The 22,069-nt window shown below is 39.5% G+C and overlaps 1 protein-coding gene across 1 annotated transcript in view; it reads right to left on the bottom strand.

The window, feature by feature from the left end:
- The window catches only part of LOC103174755 (guanine nucleotide exchange factor VAV3), a 91,753-nt gene that overhangs the window by 57,885 nt on the left and 11,799 nt on the right, over nt 1-22,069 (bottom strand). The window contains exon 2 of the mRNA XM_007887296.2: nt 18,814-18,930. Coding sequence (XP_007885487.1) covers nt 18,814-18,930 — 117 coding nt within the window. The remainder of the gene's footprint in view (nt 1-18,813; nt 18,931-22,069) is intronic.

The raw sequence follows: 22,069 nt of genomic DNA, 5'->3' as shown, positions 1-22,069 counted from the left end.
ATCAGTTACTGGCATCTAGTGTTTGCTTTTTCGAATCATAGTGTTTGACTGACAAAGCTGCACTCTAGGCCAGTGGACTATTTTTATTTATGTATTTATTTTTATAGCAAAATTGGCCTTCTCACTATGTGATGTGATGAGTCATTTTGCTCTTGTCTTGCAATACATTGAGGGCTGGCTGGGTGTTCTTTTATCAGCTGCTTGCTTTACACATCTGTGGGATTGCAGATAATCCACAGAAAGTTGAGGCAAATAGTCATTAGCTATCAGATTTTTTGTTCCTTGCAGACACAAAGATACACACAGACATGACACCAAGTGAGTTCCAGTGAGTTTGTTCCTTCAAATTATGTTAAAAATCCAGAGCCATTTAAATTTAAATGTTAATTTCCCAATTCCTTGCAAATCGGCTACTATTAAATGTCTTTCATTATGAAGAGAACTTCTAAGTGCAGGAAGCAGATGGGAAAATTAAAGGGAAAAGGATGCACGCACCACAAACCCATCAGTGTGATCAATAAATATTGATTCAAAATTAAAGGTTTGTTTTAAGGCAAAAGGGATGACATCTTTCAGGGGCACGTTCTCAGATTAATAAGGGGTGAAAGTTGCAATGTTTCATAGCGGACATACAGAAAATTATCAATATGGTTAAGAGTACCCAAACCAAACTGAAATTTTCATGCATCCCACCTATACATGGAAATTATATTGGGATATTCTAAAATATAATTAATCCTTGCGTTTGATATAGTACATACATTGGAATGTCTCAAATCTCAGAAAAACATCTTATGTAACAGCTCAAGTTTCATATTCAAGGTACAAAAATGAGTCAAAATTTACAATAGCAACTAAATGTGTTTATTTTCAGGGTCGATTTAGATAATAACAATCTGACATTAACCAATGAGCAAATTCAAATACCAGATTCAAAGAAAAATATCAATATCTGCTTCAAGCAACACTGAGAGGGCTTCAGTTCCATTAGTAAATTCATAATTTTGAAACATATTTTTCATTTAAATAGAGACACAGAGTGATACAACAAGGAAAGAATTCGGCCCAAATAGTTTGTGCCAATGTTTATGCTCCATAAGAGCACCACCCTTCCTAAACACCTCTCCTAACCCCCTTGATTCCCTAGAATCTCTTGAAAACCCCATAGTGTACCCATGCCTCATCATATATATATGGGAACCACATGGTCTTGTGATTATAATGCCTTATTTCCAATGAGTGTGCTTAGCAGCTTCAGGAGATAAGTATTCAACAGATAATATGACAAGAGGGAACTTGAAGCATCCTTCACGCTTGTAAAAGTCTCGATTAAAATGAATTCCAAATTCAGTCAAAATAACAAAATAAAAACTTTTAAATGATCCATTAGATGGTGTACACCTCGAACATGTCATGACAACAGTAAAACATGATAAATATCTCTACTCAAGATTCTATAACATAGGGACAGAATTTACTAATCAGAAATAAATCTGAAAGCCCCATCAATATCATTTCATTTCTATATAGCCAGCTGCAAAAGTTCCATTGGAGACATATAAAACATTTTAAATATAATTTTATTCAAAAAAAATTAACAAGAACCCAAACTATTCCCACTCTCCTTGATATGCTTTTCCTGAGTATCTCCTGGTCCATTATTTTAAAAAGATTTTTTTCTCTGCAGAAGACAGAATGAGGAATGTACTTTTAATATTCTGTACTGAATAAGTTGAACCTCTCTCTCCTCTCTCTTTCTCTCTCATGTTCTTTATATTCCAGTCTGAAGCCAGCAAATAAATTAAATATCATCTGAAGTTCCAATCAGCTCACACAGTCCACTGGCCTAGCATGTGGCTTTGTCAGTCAAACACTGTGGTTTGAAAAAACAAACATAACATGCCAGTCACTGAGAACCAAACTTAATTCACTGCTCAAAAAATTACAAGTCAGAAATCCAATTAATAGGTTTCCAATGATATCATAAAGAGCAAGCCAGATTGCCTGGTGTTTGATATCCATCATCTCACTGCTGGAAATGGATTCTTGTCTTAAATTCACTGAGCGGTAGCCAGCTGCCATTATTTACAATAAATGCAGAGTGGTTAATATTGCTTACAGATAAGTAGTTCTTATCTGAGAGATTTATGTCCTTTTGCATTGTAGATGAAGAATGTGTAATTGAATCCAAGTGTATTGTCAGTGGTCAGAATGCAATTGCCTGCCACGTGATATGAAACCTCAAGCAAATGTGGTGATGGAGGACTTAAATATTTTACCAGGTTAATTTTTGATAGTATAGGTGCTCCTCCAATGACTAAAAGAATGAACGATCTGCCAAATAGATCTCTGTTTTAAGATGATATCAGTTGAGTATGGGCAATGGCACCATTTTTGCCTCAGGGTTCCCATAATAGGAACATAATGAATTAGCCAGGGATCCCACTTCAAATTGCAGTTTATTGCCTCTCTTCTGCTTCCTGTTGGAAACTGTGTGGGTGACAGGAACAACTTCAATTGGAACAGCCGCCCCCCCCACCACACACACACACACAAAAATAGCTTCCACTAGTAACTACTTCATCTAAAATGATCACTTGGTTCTCAGAAGCTACTCATAGAGTGGGTGGATTCCTATTCAGAAATGGGTCAAGTCTTCAAGAGAAAAGGTAATTACATTTTCTGTATGGTTGATTGATAGAGGAGTTTCAATAAACCGTTTGGAACCCAACTGCAGCTGATATTTGAATTAGAATGGCATTTTAAAGGAATGGATAATTGTACCACTGCACTTCAATGTGTTAAAGTATTTATGCCATTCTCACAATCTGTCCATCTCACAACTGAGCTACGGAGGTTTTGAGAGTGACTCAGGACATTGATGGATGTTTGGTGGGTGGTGTTGGAGGCAGCTTGGAGCCCTAGCTAACAATATCATTCTGATATGTTAAACAACTGCTGAAGAAAACTAAATGCCTGCCAATAACAGTGCTATATTTCTGTCAGCAAGCTTTCCCTTTCCCTATTCACATATATCATTCATAACACTATAGATTATAATGTAAACAATAGCTCTTCAGTTCCTTGAAGCCTACTCATTCTACAGATCCTGATGAACTCCACCTCTTAGAAGGAGAGGGACGATTGCATAGATATGTTCTAATCTATACAGTAAATAAAGCAAAATAATTACAATATTCATCCATCCTCACATTTGCCTACAGTCGATACACTTTACACAAAAGCCTGTGAAGTGCTTTGAGACTTCCTCCTGACATGAAAGGTGCTGTATCAAAACCAAGGCTTATCTTCACTATTCAAGTGCTTGGCTTCCCTCCATACATATGTGCATACAACCAGCAGAACAATCCCCAAACAAATACTTTGCCAGTTATTATTTGAAAGAGTTAATCAATGTAGCATCAGCTAATTTTGTTGAGAGGCTATTCCACACATCCACTAACCTGTGGGTGGGTAAAACTCCTTCTCATCACTGTCTCGCCTGAAGCTGGTTAATTTTAAGGCTATATCCTTTGCATTCACATCCAACGGCAAATACATCAACATCACCAGCGTCTGAATCACAGAATTCACTCACCCCCGTTTAGAGATCATACCAGTAATATTTGGCAGCCAATGAGTTAGGTCCCCTGCTAGTTGTCCAAAAGCCTTTATTTGCACTTCAGTAACTTGTCAAATGTCAAGCCCATGAAATGTACTATGCATCTCTCTACACTTTTGTTGTGTCATTGCCAGCAACAGCAACAAATGCATGAAGGCCATTCAAACAGGCATTGTAAGTCATCATTAGGATGGACAGAAATTCTGCTTACTAAATGTAGAATCTGCATATGGAAACTGTTTTAGCCAATTGAAAAGGGTGCTAAAATGGCTTGTCCATTTCAGGGGCGTAAATAGAGGTCTTCATGCAAACATCAGGCATTTTGCATTCCTGTTTTGCCATTTGGGGTGAAAAAGGCATTGGCGGTTTGACAGAGCAAAATCTTGTTAATAGGAAAACGCCAGAAAATAATTATCTCTTCTTAGTAGCTGTCATGTGGATAGTGAAATGCTGTGTTACAGGAAGTGGCTGAATAATATAAATGCAGGATCAGCACTGGAGCTGACAAATGCAGCATGTATTGCTACACAGCAGACAAAGATTCATTCATCCCGTTTAAAGCATTTGAGCGACCCGTTCATGTGGAACATTCTGTTTGTTATCCCAGTTGTTGTTAGAGGTTTTTGCACAGATTCTACTTTTGAAATTGCTTATTAAGTATCCCTGTATTTAAGACATCAATTTAGAAACTTCAATAATACAAAATAACATTTCATTGTTGGCCAAACTTGCGCAAGTGCTAAGTATAAAGATAAAGGCAAAGTACAAAAGCCACAATGTGCAAAAAGGAAGTCTGGGGTCTTTTATTCTTATAGCTTTATGAAGCAAGAGGATACTATGCCTAAAATATACATGAGATGATTATTTTTGCACAAATTTCACCTCTTTTCTGGTTTCTGTGAACAATACAAGATGCTTTACAGCTGCTCAGATATTCTGCATTTAATTGCTAAGTGAATCATGGGCTTTGTAAACAGATGACTGAAGGAACAATTGCTTTGATGGCACATGTTCTTCTAAAGTAAATGCTGATGTTTGTGAAAGACTTCCTATATTTTTAGAGCAGCCTCCATTGTGTGCTGAAAAATGTATAGACCACTTGCCCATTTGCACTGACTGCTTTGAATGTACTTAGCAATTCTGTGTTATAATGCCCGATAAAGTCAAGTCTTCCAGTTTACATTCTCCATTTTTATTTTATAAAAGAGCAGATTCTGATAACAAAAATAATTTTAAAAAAGTTTTGATGATGGGAAGTAACAAACCTCCCTATATTCCACCATTGCAGAATGTCTGACAATTTTAACGCTGGCCTCAACAGGCTAGATTTCCTGACCGGAAATGTAGAAGTAATATATTGAGTGCAACCGAGGACTGAGCATTTACCCAGTTCCTAGTCTTCAAGATAAACCTCAAGCAGAAGTGTCTTGTTTTCATTGTTGTAATTACTGCACTTTTGGTGTTAGTAAATCTTTGACAATATGTATTCACCGGACAGTAAATGTTATGCCCATCATATGACACATGATTTCTTGTCATACCACAAATAATGATAATCCTTAAATTTTGATCCAGTGCAAAATCGTTGACTGTCCAGCACTTTGGGATGTCGTCCCACATGAAAGGTACTATACAAATTTAATTTTGTTTTATATTGTACAGTGCCTTTCACATCAGGAGGTTTTGTCTCAAAGCATTTCATCAGAAGTACTGTAAAGTACAATTACTGTGTAATTAATAAGTGAAATAATTCAGAAGCAAATAAACATTTAGCAGTGAACAAGGTTACTCTTGTAAAACATCAGAACTAAAATTCACTAAACCCAGCACCGATGCAGACATTGTGACCTTGTAATGCAGCCATGCAAAATTTATGAAGACAGCTTTTCCCAATGTGATGGAAGCCAGTGACAATGGAAGTTCTCTTAATGTCCAACGCAAAAGGAGGTCAGACACAGAGGATAGATCCTGGACATGAGTTGCACTTTGAGAATACAAAAGCAGAAACTTGGCAAATGGAGAAAAAAAAGTAGCAAACTAAAAGAGCAAAAACACTCCACAAATAAGTACAGTAGAAAGAAATATCCTAGAGTAACTCAAAACGATTCTGCTGTATTAGTAGAAATACTTTCCAAACAGGACAAGTTCAAAAAAAGCACCATTTCCCCTCCTCCAAAAGCTAGATATAAGTTACAATTAAAACAAAAAAAGCAAACTCAGACCTGTCCAGAGAAACATGAAGGGATTCACAACTGACAAGAATAGCAGCACCAGATTTACACCCCATGACAAATGCAATGTGCCAGGAAAGGGAGAGATTGAATCCTCCATCTGCTGTTCTGGAATTTGGAGTTCTTCCGATGAGACATTAAACTGAGGCCCCGTCTGCCTATTCAGGTGGATGTTAAAGATCCCATGGATCATAGAAAGAGGAGGGAGTTTCTCGTGGTGTCCTGCGAACTGGCTGCTGTGTTCACCTACAAAATACGCACAGTCACAACAACAACAACTTACATTTATATAACGCCCTTCATGCGGGGTAGGGTCCCGGGGTGCTTGAAATTACATTCCACGTTGCTGTATATCCTGTGAAGTGTTATGAGATCTCCCACCATATCAAATGCAAGGATTATTAATTGTTATTGTTCTACAGAATGGGTTTACTGCATTCACATTGCAATAGAGCCAAGGGTTCACAAGCCAAATCGTCGAACTTGAAATAATAAATGGCCGCAACACAGCGGAAACTCGAGAGTTTCTCTTCAAGATCCACATTCCCAAAGCTATTCCAGCTGGCTAGTTAGACGAGCACACTGGATTCACTCACATCTAATGCTTCGATAAATGTGACTTTATTATAACTTGATGCAAATCAAGGGTGTATTTGTAAGCTTCTTTATTTGTCAATCCAAACACTCATGAATCTACAACTCAAAACCACACATGCTGTGTCCCACTCCCTTTTGTACTTCCTGCCCTTCTTGTTGTTGGTCCTTTTGTTAATTGTTTGTCAATTTACTCTTAAAGGAGTATCCAACAGTGACCTCTCACTGCCTTCCAAGTCCAGTCCGTCATTTCCCACATAGCTTGGGCACGAGCCCCTTCATTATTTCTTCCCCTTCTGTACAATTAAGAAACCAAACATCATCAAAATGGTTTCGGAATTGTGATTTTCTGCCTACTGAGGTAATCCAGAAGTTTATGAAAAACAGAACTTTTGATTATATACGATGCAGTATTTATTCCAGTGCAATAACAATAATACTTGCAATAACCTGCAAGGCAAAATTAACGGAAGCCACCATTGAAATATGAGAAGGAAAAAAGCTTGGGAGTCCAACACGGAATCCAAAATGGTGTCAAGGAAAATACTGGAAATGACATTGTGAGATAGAGATCAAGTGGAAGAAACAGATTGCTCCTGACAGAATAGAAAAACAAAGGTGACATTCAAGGGCAGGGATCATGGAGAGAAGGACAGAGAGATAGAGATAGAGACAAGAATTTAACACATAGAAATTGCAAGCTCAGTTTAAAAGAGAAACTGAAAGAGGAAAGAGAAAATTAAGTGACAGTACAATATATAAATATATATGACTGTTTGTGAGACACTGGGGTGTGCAATTGGCTATAGATATATATAAAATATACAGTCAATTCACTTTACAGTATAGAAGATGTGAAAAGCACTTTATCAAATGCAAGGATTATTATTACTATATACATGCAGAGGCTGATTCAAACTAATCCAATCTGATTAGAACTGCAAGATTTAAAGAGAGAGTAAAACACAACACAGGTTAATGGACTCTCTGAGCAAAACAAAAAGCATAAAATAATGTAGGGAAAAATGTAGGGAGCATAAGTAGGAGAGCAAATATGTACATTTAGATTTTAAAAAGTGTGCATTATGTGGGAAGCCAAAAGGGCAAGAATAAAGTGAGTGCTTCACTATTACCTTCACCATTCATCTTCAAGGCCCTCCATGGCCTTGCCTCCTCCCACCTCTCCTAACTGCTAATCCCTTGTCAACATGTCCGCTCCCTCTGCTCAGCAGGCTCTGGCCTGCTCCATGTCCCCTGCCCGGCCCACCCCACCATCGGAGATCGGGCCTTCAGCTTCTCTGCTCCCACCCTCTGGAACTCCATCTCACATTCCCTTCGCCTCGTTCCCTCCCTTGCCTCCTTCAGCACCTTGGGACTTTCTCCCAACCTGAAAGGCACTTTTACAAATGGAATTAGTCATCAAATACTTGTGATGATGGTGATAATTATGACTAATAGTAATACTAATCCTTGCATTTGTTATGATGTTTTTCACGTCAGGCAGATGTTTCAAAATGCTTCACATGAAACTCAATAAGATGTAGTCATTGCGTTTTATAGGCAAACACAGCGGCCAATATGTTCACATCAACATTCCATAAACAATCCCACCTGCAGCACTACATATGATGCAAACCTATAACCCATTGCTATATGTTTAGTGGCCCTTTCTCAGGTAATGTAAATCAACATCTGTACATGCAAACTCATGAAAATTCTGTATTATTAATTACCTCGGTTTAAATTTGAGTTAATTGTATTGCATTTGACAGAACAATTTTCATATTAACATTAGCACGGTTTTCACTATTAATGGAGAATGAAGCCAAACTAAACAAGAATCTATTACCTCTTAAATTATTCCACGCTCTGCAAATTTTTTGCAGACATTTTCAGTTCACATTTATAAATCAGAGGCAGTTTTATTTAAGATACTCCAGCTCAAGTGATAACAAAGGCTTAGAGTTTGTTCAGTGAAAGAAAAATGTCAATGCAATTTTTTAGCAGTTGAGTGAGGATGCATTTACAATGGTTTTACGGAGTGACATTTGTGAGGTTTCATAGGTATTTGATCAAACAGATTATTTAGCACTGCTGCTAATTTCATGCTTTTTTGAATTGTGACTTTCTGCCTTCCAAGGAAAGCACAGATTGGTGAAACGGGAGAAAGATTGGGGAAATGGATGGACTGTTTACTCCACTCCAATATAATGGAGATGAAGTAAAGTGATGAAATTAAATTATTTGTGGATCACATAAAACAAGTTCCCAAATTCAATTTGGGTTCCACCTGTCCAGATTAATAAAATTGAGGTTGTACTATTTATTAAACTGGTTAATGATCTTGCAAGCTAAAAGACTGTCCATTTCCTGTAACTTTCTCCTGTTTAAAGCCTAACAGCGAAAAGAGTCTTAGAAACACATATACAGTACATTCCTTAATATCTTTGCATATGAACGTCTAAATTTCCCATAGGTAAATGAAGGACTGATGGCAGACTACTTTCAGTTCCTCACTTAAACAGATTAAAGTAGCATTTTAATTCTGACTGAAAATTTGAATCTGTTAATCTACTGCATTCAAACCACGAAGCAATTTAAAACATTGTCACTTTCTGGAATCCAGCCACGCTTTCTTGAACTTTTCACGGTTTACCATTGTGTCAACTCCCTTTCTAAATGAGATAATGTCCTGTAAATTCACACCTAATTCTGTAGTGAAAAGTAGAATGAATATGATTTGGAGATATAAAAAAAGGAAAAATACAGAGAAACTGTCCCCTTAATTTGTATACAAGCTGGTTCCAGTTGAAATATCAAAAGGAATAAACACAAGATCAGTAACACACAACTCAGACATATGCAGAAAACATTTCCTGCCTCCACATTGCATTTTAAAAGCTCCTATTCTCTTTTGAGTGCAAGCCGAATCCCAAATAGCAAATAATATGGCTAAAGGCAGGAAATGTATGATGTGTCTTACAGGATTTCCTGCGATTTGTTAGGGGTTAGTCAAATGGCATTTTCTACTTCTAATCTTAACTTCATCAAAGATAATGGATGGAAATGCAATTACTTTATGGCCATTTACTACAGAATATGCACTGTTGTTTGTACAGATAACCTGTCATTTATAAATTGTAACATCTGGTGCTCTCTTTATCTACTGTAGACTCATCTAATACTATTGCTAAGTATGGCCCTGGAGCAATGATGTTTAGTATCCACTTTGCAATTTGTGTGCATCGGTGATACTTCTCTGACTTTGAGTACATTGTGCAGTGCTTGTGTTTCGATGCAAAGCAGAAACTAATAATCCTTGCATTTGATGCAGCACCTTATCACGGCATTAAGACATCCCAAAGCACCTCACAAGATATTACTGTAAAGCGGATTGACTGTATATTTTGTGGATGAAACGCGGCAGTCAATTGCGCACAGACTTGTCCCACAAACAGCACTTCTGCTTTCTTGGCCTCACGCTTTTGTCATAAGAAGAATGGGTTTATGTTGTGGAAAGTCAACAAGACATATTGATTTCCTCTCCTCAAAGTTACTAGTGAACCCCCTGCCCTTTCTGATACCTCTTCCTATACAACACATTAATCGGCACTTGAGAAGGCTGGCAACTTCAATAAAATTATCTTTGCTTCATTTCAGTGGAGCATCACATTAGCAAACCTCCACCAATGGCCCAAGAGTGTGAAGAATATAAAGGTACCAAGAAAAAAAAGTTTAATAAGAACAGAAACATTCAGCAATACACTGAAGGTTTGAAACTTTGTCCACCAGCACCACTTCGACAACATGATCTCTGTGCTCTAAATTTACAGCCCAATTTCAAACGATTAAGTTGATGTGGAAATAATATAGAGAAAAAGTCTAGTTGGTTTATATACAGCCATTTGGAGGCAGCAATATCAAGGCGACACAAGAATGATAGAGCAAAAGTGACCTATTTTTTCTGCTTTGAAATAGACAATCTGCCTTGAAACCTGAAGGAAATGACTTCTACTGCAGCCCCACCACCTGAACCCCACAGTGAATTGCTTCGTGAAAAAAGGATATGAAAATATGCTGTTCTCGTAGGTCACACGCAAATTAATTCTGAAACTATAATTGAATAAACAACAGATTCAATGTTGTTCTGAGGTTTGTTTAGTAATTCACATTTTAGAAAGAAATATTATATAATAATAATCCTTGCATCTGATAAAGCGCTTTTCACGTCTTCTAGACCAAACAAAGCACTTCACAGAATATACTGTAAAGTGAATTGACTGTATATTGGTGGGTGAAACGCGGGAGCCAATTGTGTCCCACAAACAGTCGTGGATTGACTGACTAAATTATTATTGTTTTTTTTCTTGAGAGATTATTATCGGGGTGTGGAGTAAGGAAACGTGCCCAAGGGTTTGCCCTGCCGGGAATCAAACACAGGTCTCTCGCTTGCAAGGCAAGCGGTCTAACCACTGAGCTACAGGACTCCATATTTAGCAGTGATACACAGAATCAAGCACATTTTCTAGGAAGATTACAAAAAAATATGTGTGGCATATTTCTTGAACTCCCCTAAATGTCATGCATTTTATTTAAGGATTGGCATTTTTGTACATATAAACACATGAGTTTTGTAGCATAGTGGTTAGAGCACTCGCCTTGAAAGTGAGAGGACCTGGCTTCAATTCCCAGGCATTGTGAAAAGTTGGCAAGTTTCCTTACTCCACACACCTCTGTTTACCTAGCAGTAAGTAGGAACCCGGTTGTTAGTCGATTGGCAGATTGCCTTTCCGGGGGTAATGCACCCTTGAAAATTTTTTTAAAAAATATGTTCACTCAATTCATGACTGTCTGTGGGACACTGCTGTGCGCAATTGGCTGTCACAGGTCGGCCACACAATACACAGTCAATTCACTTTACAGTATATTCTGTGAAGTGCTTTGAGACGTCTCGAAGCCGTGATAAGGCGCGATAGCCTTATACAGCCCAATTGACTGCTGGGTCAATTGGGCTGTATTCTGTATCAGCATGTTTACACCTTCACATATACTCAAACATTTACACATTGAACACTTCAGAACTAGAAAACACGAAAGGTATTTTTAGAAGCCTGCTAGAACCGAGCATCAACACACCTGATAATGTAGCCAACAAAAAAGTGAAATGTACTGCATTTGAAGCTTGCAGAGTTAGTTTTTACTGAATGCAAAATGTTAAAATCTTGCAACCTTAGTTTGTAAGGGTCATTATGGTTTTGGCATTTCCTGTAAAGTCAGACCCAATTAATTGTATATTTCCCTTTGTTTTTTCACCAAATTACTAACTTTACTCCTAATATATTGCACACTAAAACAATACCATTTTATTTAGCTGCATGCAATAAAAGTGCAGCTAATGTCTGTCCGAATTGCATCAGAAACCGTTGTATAAAAATGTCTTTGTATTTTGGAGTATGTCTATGAAGTTTTTTTTAAAAAATTGGCAACTTGCTAAAAAAAATGGTACAGGCTGTATTGTTGTGTAATTTATACTGCAATTAATCTATAATTAAAAAAGAAAGGCATATATTCCAGCAGAGTCCAACCACAAAAGGCTTGCAAGCCCTAACTGGCAAATGATCTGTTCACCAAAATAACCTATTGTTAATGAATATTTTCAGAGTTAAAGCAGCCTGCTATTTATGTCACGTAATTGTAACTGGTGCAGTTTCTCTGTTGTGCCATGCAATCTCTAAACAATCACTTGACCTCCTTAATAAAATAAGTGCGCCCTCGTGTAATATCGGTCAGTCACTTAATTCTACGTTTCAGATTTCTGAACGGGTCATTCAACATGATCTGCCCTTCACTCAATTGTTACCGTGCTGCCAAACAAATGTCATCCAAGTTTAGAAGCCCTTCCACCTCGGTTTAATGTCTTATCTAAAAGTCAGCACCTCCAACAACAACAACAAGATTACATTTGTATAGCACCTTTCATGTCGGGAGGAAGTCCCAACAATGCAGCAACAATGTGCTCCAACAATGAGGCACTCCCCCAGTATTTTATTGGAGGTAACAAGGCAGTGTTTTATTCAGGATAATACTATGTTTATTGGTTATAAAGACAATCATTTCAACCTATTAGCAAATGATCAATGTAATCAATCAACAAATTATAAGCACCAGATATTTTTGCTGTGTTTTATGATACTCTAAAATATTTGTGTGGGTTTGATGTGTAATGGCACTGTCTACGAGCAGCCCATTTCCCAAAATACATATTGACTTACAGTATGTTTAAGCCTGAGGGTAAATCTCGTTAAAAAATGTAATTTTTAAAATGTTACTTCCAAAAGTAATTATGACCACTGATATTTATCTGAAGTAAAATGCGCAATTTCAAATGTCATCCAACAAAAATGTGCTTGATGTATAGTGAAGCACAGATCATAATCAGATCACTGTACATAGATTACATCTATTTTAACTTGTTTGGTTGGTATGAATGATTTAATTATACTATAGTCATCACATTGAATTGGAGCAAATGGAACTCTATGGTTGGTAACTTGTGTCCAAATAATGTCAGTGAAGAACCAACAAACTAATAAAGAGTAAAATATCACCACTTCTTAAGGGCAGGAAAAAAATCCTATCTATCTCTCATATCACTATCTTATCAAAGTATCAGAAAAAAAGCCTCTTGTCAAATCATAACAGGAAGACCCAAACAGAATTTTGAGATCTTGGAGGCACATTAGTTAGATATGCAAATGATTCTAAACCGCTTCAATTCATGTTTCTCCACCACTGGCTGCCTTGTAGTTAAAATGGACTCAAGTCATTCCACCCTGTAAAAGTGGATCAACCTCTGATGTTAATAAGTTCCAGAATATTTCCATTTTGTCAGTAACGTCTAAGAAATGGAAAAAATTACTCATTTTAACCAAGGAACTACCTATTGTTTAACAAGCTTCTGGGCAGTGCCTCCCACTCTATTGGTTTGCCCTTCTTCAACGTCAAGATTAAATCTGGCAACATTTCCACGGATCTTAACCTTAAATGGCTACATGTTCAGGTGGACAATAAAGATCCCGTGGCACTATTCGAAAAGAGAAGGGAGTTTCTCCTGGATTCCTGGCCAACAATCCCCCAAATAAAATTGCTTCATGCTTCACAGCATTTACTGTAAAGAGTAGTGATTGTGTATTTTGTGAATGAATGCCAGCTGCCAAATTGGGAACAGAAATAACCCACGAACAGTCATGAAGTGATACTAATCGTTTAAATCTTATTTCTCACACTGTCTCCAATTTGTCTCCATCAACGGTTTCTCTTCCAACCCCTGCACAACTTTGTGCAGTGTTCCTCAGGGCTCTATCCTCAGTCCCCTCCTCTTCAACCTCTACATGCTCCCCCTTGGTGATCCGCAGATATGGGGTCAACTTCCACATCTACGCGGATGCCACCCAACTCTATCTCTCTGACTCCACCTTTGATTCCAGGACAATCCTGACAGACTGTCTGTCTGACATCAAGTCCTGGAGACCCAGATTCCTGCAGCTGAATTTCAGCAAGACTGAGGCTCTCCTAATTGGCTCTCGCCAATGCCTCCGCACCTCAGGCACTGGCAGCATCAGCATCCACGAATGCACACTCCACCTCACCAAGCCAGTCAGGAACCTGGGCGTCTTGTTCAACCCTCAAATGTCCTTTCTCACCCATATCCATGCCATGTCACATTCTGCCTTCCCCCACCTTCGTAACATTGACTGACTCCGCCATTGCCTCACCCCTCAGGCTGCCGAAACTAGCATACACGTATTCGTCACCTCAAGACTCGACTACAGAAACTCCCTCCTTGTTGGCCTTCCCATCTCTTGTCCCCACAAGCTGCAATTCATCCAGAACGCTGCAGCTCGTGTCCTCTCCGGCACAGGCTCCGCGAAACCATCAGGCACTGATGACCTGCTCCGGCCTGCTCCATGTCTCCTGCCCGACCCGCTCTACCATCAGCGGCCGGGTTTTCAGCTTCTCTGCCCCCACCCTTTGGAACTCCATCCAACAATCGCTTTGCCTTGCTCCCTCCCTTGCCTCCTTCAAGGCACGACACAAGACCCTCCTTTTCGAACATGACTTAAGCCACCCTCCTACCTCTCTGCCCTCCCTCATCCCAATCCCTGCCCCCCTCAACCAGCTCAGTTCCTGATCCCCAACTGTTCAGCTCCTTGGGACGTCCTTCCAACGTGAAAGGCGCTTTACAAATGCAATTTTGTTGTTGTAGTAATAGAACTAGCTATGGAATTCTACTTGTTGACAAGAGAAGTGAAGGAGTACAGTTTGGTAAGTTTGACAATACAAAAGGAGAGGGACAAGTACTTACTATGAAGTATTACAGCATGGTGCGAGAAAATAGCTCATCTGTCATGATCAGATAGCTCAACTTTGCCAGGAACGTAACTGCAAAATAAATTATCTTTGCACTTGAAATAGCACCCATTGTAACTAATATCTCAAGGCAAGGCACAGGTAATTGCTGTGTAGTGACTAACCTGATTCTATCTAAAACAAGGGATAAGCTTTCAACGTACCAAAGCAATACTGTAGTTCACAAGATAATTACCTCTCAATTGGTGTACTATGAATTAGTCCCTCTGCTACCTTGAAACAGTTTGTAACAGCTAGTAACAGCACTGCCAGGTTTACCAAAATGTGATTGCATCCATCAATAGAAATTATAATCCAGAATTAATTGTTGCTTCCAGCTGCTAAAAGAGAACATCATCTAGGAATTATCCATAATTGTCTTTTTTCCTAGCAGATTTGATTCAACCCACACTTAATATAACAGGATAAAATTATGAAAATGATTCATCTTTTGTAAAATCACATGGACCATCACATATCTGTCTGCCCCCTCGTCATGTGCCTTTGCAGTCACGCGAATATTCACCAACACTGTATTATGTGCCAAGAGACAGGAATACCACAAGGATATTTTTTCCACCCCCACCTACCCCACCTTAACAAAGCTTGAGAAATCTATAATTCAGTTAATTATTTGGGGGGTAATCCAGTCAAACAAGGAGTCAGTCAGATTAAATCTTTCCACCACACACAGAATACTGTGTAAACCTAATGAGAACATATGAAAAGATTACACCACCTGCAAACAAAATAACCCCCCATCCCCCATCGAGAAATAAAACATTACAAGTAACATAATGTGATATTACAACAAGATTTATAATTTTTTGGAAATAGTTATTGTGGTGATTTAGTAATTCTTGAAAACAATTGTCAAGTGTCATATATTGTAATATAAACCATGTCAGGGTTTATATATTTCTCCATGATACAGAAAGACCATCTTCACACAATGTGCTCCTGGGCAGTAGGCCTGATAGACTGGTAACAGTTTTCTCTGAAGCTGTTACTAACTCACAAGAAAGTGCATTTCTGTATGGTGGAAATCTTCCCGATAACCATAATGGCATCATTAGCTGGCATTGACCCAGTAACAATGCTTGACTGGCAGATTTCCCCACAGGATCCCAGTCTCAAATAACAGCACCACCCCTTCCCATCCATCATCCCCTTTTCACCCCCCCTAAAAAGATGTTTTGACCAGAACTCGCAAAGGTTGACAGGAATCAAGAAAGGAATATTGCTGCGTTACTCAGGTGTACCTCTGCTGAATTGAACCATTAACATAATGAGCAGAGGAGTCCGTGAGATGAATCACTCCTCCCTCTCAACCAAGCTAATCTGACAGGGTGCAGGTGACAGGAAAATTGCGCATTTTCACATTATTGTCTTATCTACTACCTAAGGTAAACGAGGTTAGCACTAAAGCCACTGAATAATTACTGGTAATAAAAATTAAATTGATACCAAAGCATGGAAGAAAGACCTGATTTCTTACTATGCTCACCAATGTCTGTCATTTTCCAGTGCTTAGTATCCCCATAAGATTAGCAGAAATGCAAAATATTAATAACATAAACTTCTAACAACCTGAACTGCTGGAATCAATTTTCAGATACTGTGCCAGAGTATATGGTTGAAGACAGTAGCAAAACAATAGAATGAACATAAGGTATAGGAATCTAAAATATATTATCTATTTTAGGTGCTGCAACTTTTAAAACAAACTAATTTCTTAAGACAAAAAAATACATTTTCTTAAAGGCACCATGGTAACATTTCTTGAAAGCCAGATTCACTTTTAGCTCACATCAAGACTAGTTGTCCATAAAGCATCTGGTTCATCATGTAAAAATCTCTAACATATTAATCGATCAAAACAAACATATTGGACGTTTGTGAATGCTGAAAATAGTCTGTATCCCTTAACTTAATTACTGGTGTTATTCAAAAATATATGAACATATTTGGAACGGAACGTTAACTAAATATCTAGAGCCAAACAATATTTCATACACCTAGTTCACAACAGAATGTGGTTTCTTTTCATCTGCAGTTTCTCTAAAGTGCGAAACAGACCTGCCTCTGAACTTAACCGAAGGGCACATATCAGGGAAGTTTTCTGATTAGTCCTGATTTTTTCTGATTAGTCCTGATTTTTTCTGAAAACAATCCCACGACTATGCAAGGAGCAGACATATATTTGCATGATTTAGATTTTAATGCACAAGGGCATACTAGTGTGCCTAGCTTAACGAGTCTATAAACATATATACTGTGCCTTCTAGGCAATGAAAGGCTTCTAAATAAAAGGGTGAAGACGTACATTTAGGATGATTTCCTATGTAGTGGGAATCAGGGCATTATAATTAGTGTTCTTCAATTCAGCTTCAGCTGTTATAATTGAGCCAACACAACACTATTCCATCCCTAGGTCACAATCGCGATTAGTCTCAAGTCAGAACAGTTCTACTGGAGTGAGCTTCATAATTGATTGTCAGTCTGAATACGCATAACTATAACATGCTAAATTACAGTATGACAATAGCATACAGTTATTACAATGAAATCCCAACCCCATTTTTACATCTGCCTTGTTTCGCACAATTCAACCTAGTTTTTTTATGAAGTATTGATGCAGATATAATATATCAGAAATGCTGTCAGGAACATCTGCAAAACTAATATTAAGTTAATATTAAAAAGAATAAGCAGTTTTGTCGTTTAAACCTCATGAGCAAAACCTTTAATGCTAATTCAATACAGGTTGCAAAAGTCTAATCTTACATAACAAAGAGCAATTTTTCCAAGCTACAATGATCACGGTTTTGATTAACTTTCTGCTGGCTGTCAGTATCTTCTGAGCACTGTGATCCTGATGGCTATAGAGCTCTCAAAATGAGCATGCTATTGATCAGCAGTGACCTTCAAAGTACAGTAACAATGCATTCCAACTGCAGGAAAAAAAATCCAAAACATAGCTTTTTGCAGCAATTATTACTCGAGAAATCTTAAGCATATGTATTAGTCAAGTTTTGCATTATTCATGAGGGAGAGTTAATTCACATTTCACTTTAAATTATTTCTCAGATTAGTTAGGTTATTGTTATTGTAATAAAAAAGTGAAATTGTGGATCTTGAAAGAGGCTGTTGACAGGTACAAAGGATGCCGTTTACAAACTGGATCCATTTTCAGTGCAGCTGCATTGTGCTGCTCCAAGTTTACATAGATAACTGCTTTAAATCCCAGTCTAACCATCTGTTTGTAATTTTAGTTGAAATTCATCTGTTATGTTTGGGCGACTGTGTCAGCGCTGAAGACCCAGCTGCACAGCAAACCGTTCAGTTCCAATAAAAGTCAAAGGTTTGCCACCATCCAGTTCAGCCAAGCACTGAAACAGATGATCTGTGGCTAGGTGACTACTGTGCCCAAGCAACTGTAGGAATTTATTGATGGTGGGCACTGATGCTCTCCATTGATGCAGCTGCGAGCATTTACAAGCATTACTGGCCGATTAATAACAATTCCACGTGTCTCTAACCTTCCAATCAGTTTGAGAATCATTTATCACACACACATCTGGTAGTTTTCCACATATGCCAATAGATGTTTGACCCAGATTGCTGGATCAGCTTCCAGATGATAAACTCTCCAAACTTCACTAATACGTTAGGATTATCAGAATCATTTTGAGTCATTCAAATATATGCTTGCATGAAAACTACTGATGTAACGTAGATGCTTAATCTCATTAACTTTTCACTGCAAAGTTGTCTTCATTCCCAAATCTCTTCAACAGAAATCTTTCAGATAATAAATAAAGCACATTGCCTTATTTAATGTTTCAAATGGGTAACAGATTTATATGTCTATTTGGCTAAGAAAACAAGTTTTGTTTTAGATGGCTAAGTTTTTATTGCACGTTATACTGAAGTAAGTAGAGATCATTTTCATACCTTTGCAAAATCACGGACATCAAAAAGGTCAAATGCTTCAAAAAGTTCACTTTTTCGCATTCCAAATGTTTCGCAACACGCAGTGAGGAATGTGCGGATGTTCTTCAAGCAAAGGAACTGAAAAAAAAGATACGAATGTAGTTATCATGTGGAATAATCATTTGGAAAGCAGATGTGGGTTCTTAAGAACCTCTTTCCAAAAGCTATGGAGATACCAATAGAATAATCGTGAAATATTTAACACTGCTTTTGAATTTAGTATTGTAGTTCTTATTAAAATCTTTAGTTAAAACAAGAATTAAAGAATGCTTTATTGGCATTGTTCAGGATTGTGAAATTGCTCTCTGTGTACAAATAGGGAAAACATCAATGCAGCATTCAGATTTCTACTTTATCTAATCAACTTAATATTGACTTATGCACCCATATTGACTTTTAATGCAACATCTGCTAAGAGACCCTAAGGTAGCGATGGGCCAGTCAAGTAGTGCCACATTTCTGTCTTCCAATATATTACAATTTCAAGGCTCAGCTCATCCAATTCCTGATCTCAACTGTACAGTGGAAGATGGTATTCGGCAAGAAAATCAATTGGGGTTCACAATATGAGCACTGCTTTGGGATTTTCTCCGTTCCCTCAAGGCACAAGTGCGAGCTGCCGAACGTGCCTGGACCAAATCCAAACTAACGATCCATCGGCAGATTTGGCTTCACCACACTAAGATCTACCGCTGCGCTCTTGCCTCCGCCAAATCCTCCTTCTACTCCAAGGTTATCTTCTCTTTTCCACCACTAACTGTCTCCTTCCACCTTCCCATACCTCGCCCATCCTCTCCTCAAACTCCAACTGTGAGGAGATGCTGGACTTCCTCAAATCTAAAATTGAGGGGATACATTCAGCCACCTCAGCCCCGTCCACAGTCACCCCACATCACTTCTCCCTCATGATCCACCCCCACCCTGTACTCCTTCAACCCTATCTCTCCCTCCTCCCTCACCACGACTGTCCGCAAACTCAAACCCACCACCTGCTCCCTCGATCCCATACCCACCTCTCTCCTCATCTCCCAGCTCCACCTTCTGGCCCCCCATCCTGTCGGATGTCATCAACCTCTCCCTATCCACCAGTTCAGTTCCCACCCCCTCTAAAACGTCCATCATCACTTCCATCCTGAAAAAACCTTCCCTGGGTCCATCCCTCCTCTCCAGCTACCGCCCCATCTCTAACCTCCCATTCCTCTCCAAGGTCTTGGAACAAGTCGTCGCGTCCCAGCTCCGCTCCTTTCTCTCTCGCCATTCCCGCTTTGAACCCCTCCAATCCGGCTTCCGCGCTGCCCACAGCACGGAAACAGCCCTAGTCAAAGTCACTAATGACATTCTGAACATCTGTGATCAGGGTTCCCTCTGCCTCCTTGTCCTCCTTGACGTCTCTGCCGCCTTCGACACTGTCGACCACTCCTTCCTCATACACCGCCTCTCCACTTTACTCAATCTTCACGGACCTGCCCTTGCCTGGTCCGATTCCTATCTCTCTCACCGTCTCCACTTTGTTGCCTCTAACGGTTTCTCTTCCAGCCCCCGCACTGTCATGTCTGGCGTCCCTCAGGGCTCTGTCCCTGGCCCTCTCCTCTTTAATATCTACATGCTCCCCCTTGGTGACATCATCCGCAGACATGAAGTCAACTTCCACATGTATGCGGATGGCACCCAACTATATCTCTCTGCCTCCACCCTCAACTCCAGAACCACTGCTGTCCTGACAGACTGTCTGTCAGACATCAAGTCCTGGATGAGGGCAAATTTCCTACACTTGAATGTGAACAAGACTGAGGCCCTCCTGATTGGCTCGCGCCAGCGCCTCTGCACCTCAGACTCTGGCAGCGTCAGCCTCCATTGTTGCACACTTCAACTCACCAAGCCAGTCAGGAACCTAGGGGTCTTGTTCGACCCTCAACTGTCTTTTCTTCCCCACATTTAAGCCATGACCTGCTCTGCCTTCCCTCACCTCCATAATATCGCCCGACTCCGCCACTACCTCAGGCCACTGAAACGCTTGTTCATGCCTTCATCACCTCCAGGATCGACTATGCAAACCCCTGCTTGTCGGTCTTCCCGGCTCCTCGCTCCACAGGCTGCAGATAATCCAGAACTCTGCAGCCTGTGTCCTCTCCCGCCCAAACTCCGTGACCCCATCTCCCCCACTCTCACCTGACTCCATTGGCTCCCTATCCAGTTTAATATCCTGGTCCTCACACACAAAGCCCTCAATGGCCTCGCCCCACCCTACCTCTGCGATCTCCTAACCCCCTACCAACCCACCGGCTCCCTCCGCTCAGCCGGCTCTGGCCTGCTCCACATCCCCCAACCCACCTGCCCCACTTGTGCCTTGAGGGAACCTCTGGAACTCCATCCCCCAGTCACTCCACCTCGCCCCCTCCTTAGCCTCCTTCAAGTCCCGCCTCAAGACCCTCCTCTTCAACCATGCCATCGGCCACCCCCCTTCACCTCCCCTCCCTTCCCCCCCCAATCCCAGCTCGGGTCTGAAATGCTGTACTCTGTCCAGCGCCTTGGGACGTCCTCCCAACGTGAAAGGCGCTATACAAATGTAATCTTTTTGTTGTTTCAGCAGCAGCACAGCAAACAACAACAACAAATTACATTTGTATAGCACCTTTCAAGTCAGACAGTGAGTAGGTGTCTGGTTGTTCTTGGCCATGGAGTTATATAGTCCAGAGAGAGCATGTGAGGAGTGTAAATAGGGTGAGCACTACATTTGAATACAAAGGATCACCAAAAAAAACTTTCTGCACTAAAAGACAAAACGCCAAAGGCAAAACAACAGCAGCTTTTTGAAACATAAATTCCGCCCAATCAATGAAACAATGTACTGAACAATAGTTTTTCCCTTCAGAATAAAAATATCTGTACGATCATCTCTCATTTTTTAAATCCAGGCCTGAGAGACTTACAATTGTTCTGTGGTGTCTCCTATCGTATTTGTGCATACCCACAGCTGCAGTTGGAACTTATATCCAAAGGCCAATAGCAGAAGTACAGGCAAATTGATCCAGAGTCATGTCCAAACTATTTTAAATGATTTCAAAGAAATCTAGCCAGTTCTTTAAGTGAAGTAAATACAAAGATCAGGCAGCACTTAGATTTGCCATTTCATTTCCACATCCAATTGCAGATTTTTTTTAATCCAAGAAATAACACAATCCCAAATAATTAACTTTTATGCAATGACTGCATCTGT

Source organism: Callorhinchus milii, unplaced genomic scaffold (genome assembly GCF_018977255.1).
Source record: "Callorhinchus milii isolate IMCB2004 unplaced genomic scaffold, IMCB_Cmil_1.0 Scaffold5, whole genome shotgun sequence".
In the NCBI taxonomy this organism is placed as follows: domain Eukaryota; kingdom Metazoa; phylum Chordata; class Chondrichthyes; order Chimaeriformes; family Callorhinchidae; genus Callorhinchus; species Callorhinchus milii.
The sequence above is the reverse complement of the archived record's forward strand: the minus strand, read 5'-3'. Positions and strand labels throughout refer to the sequence as shown.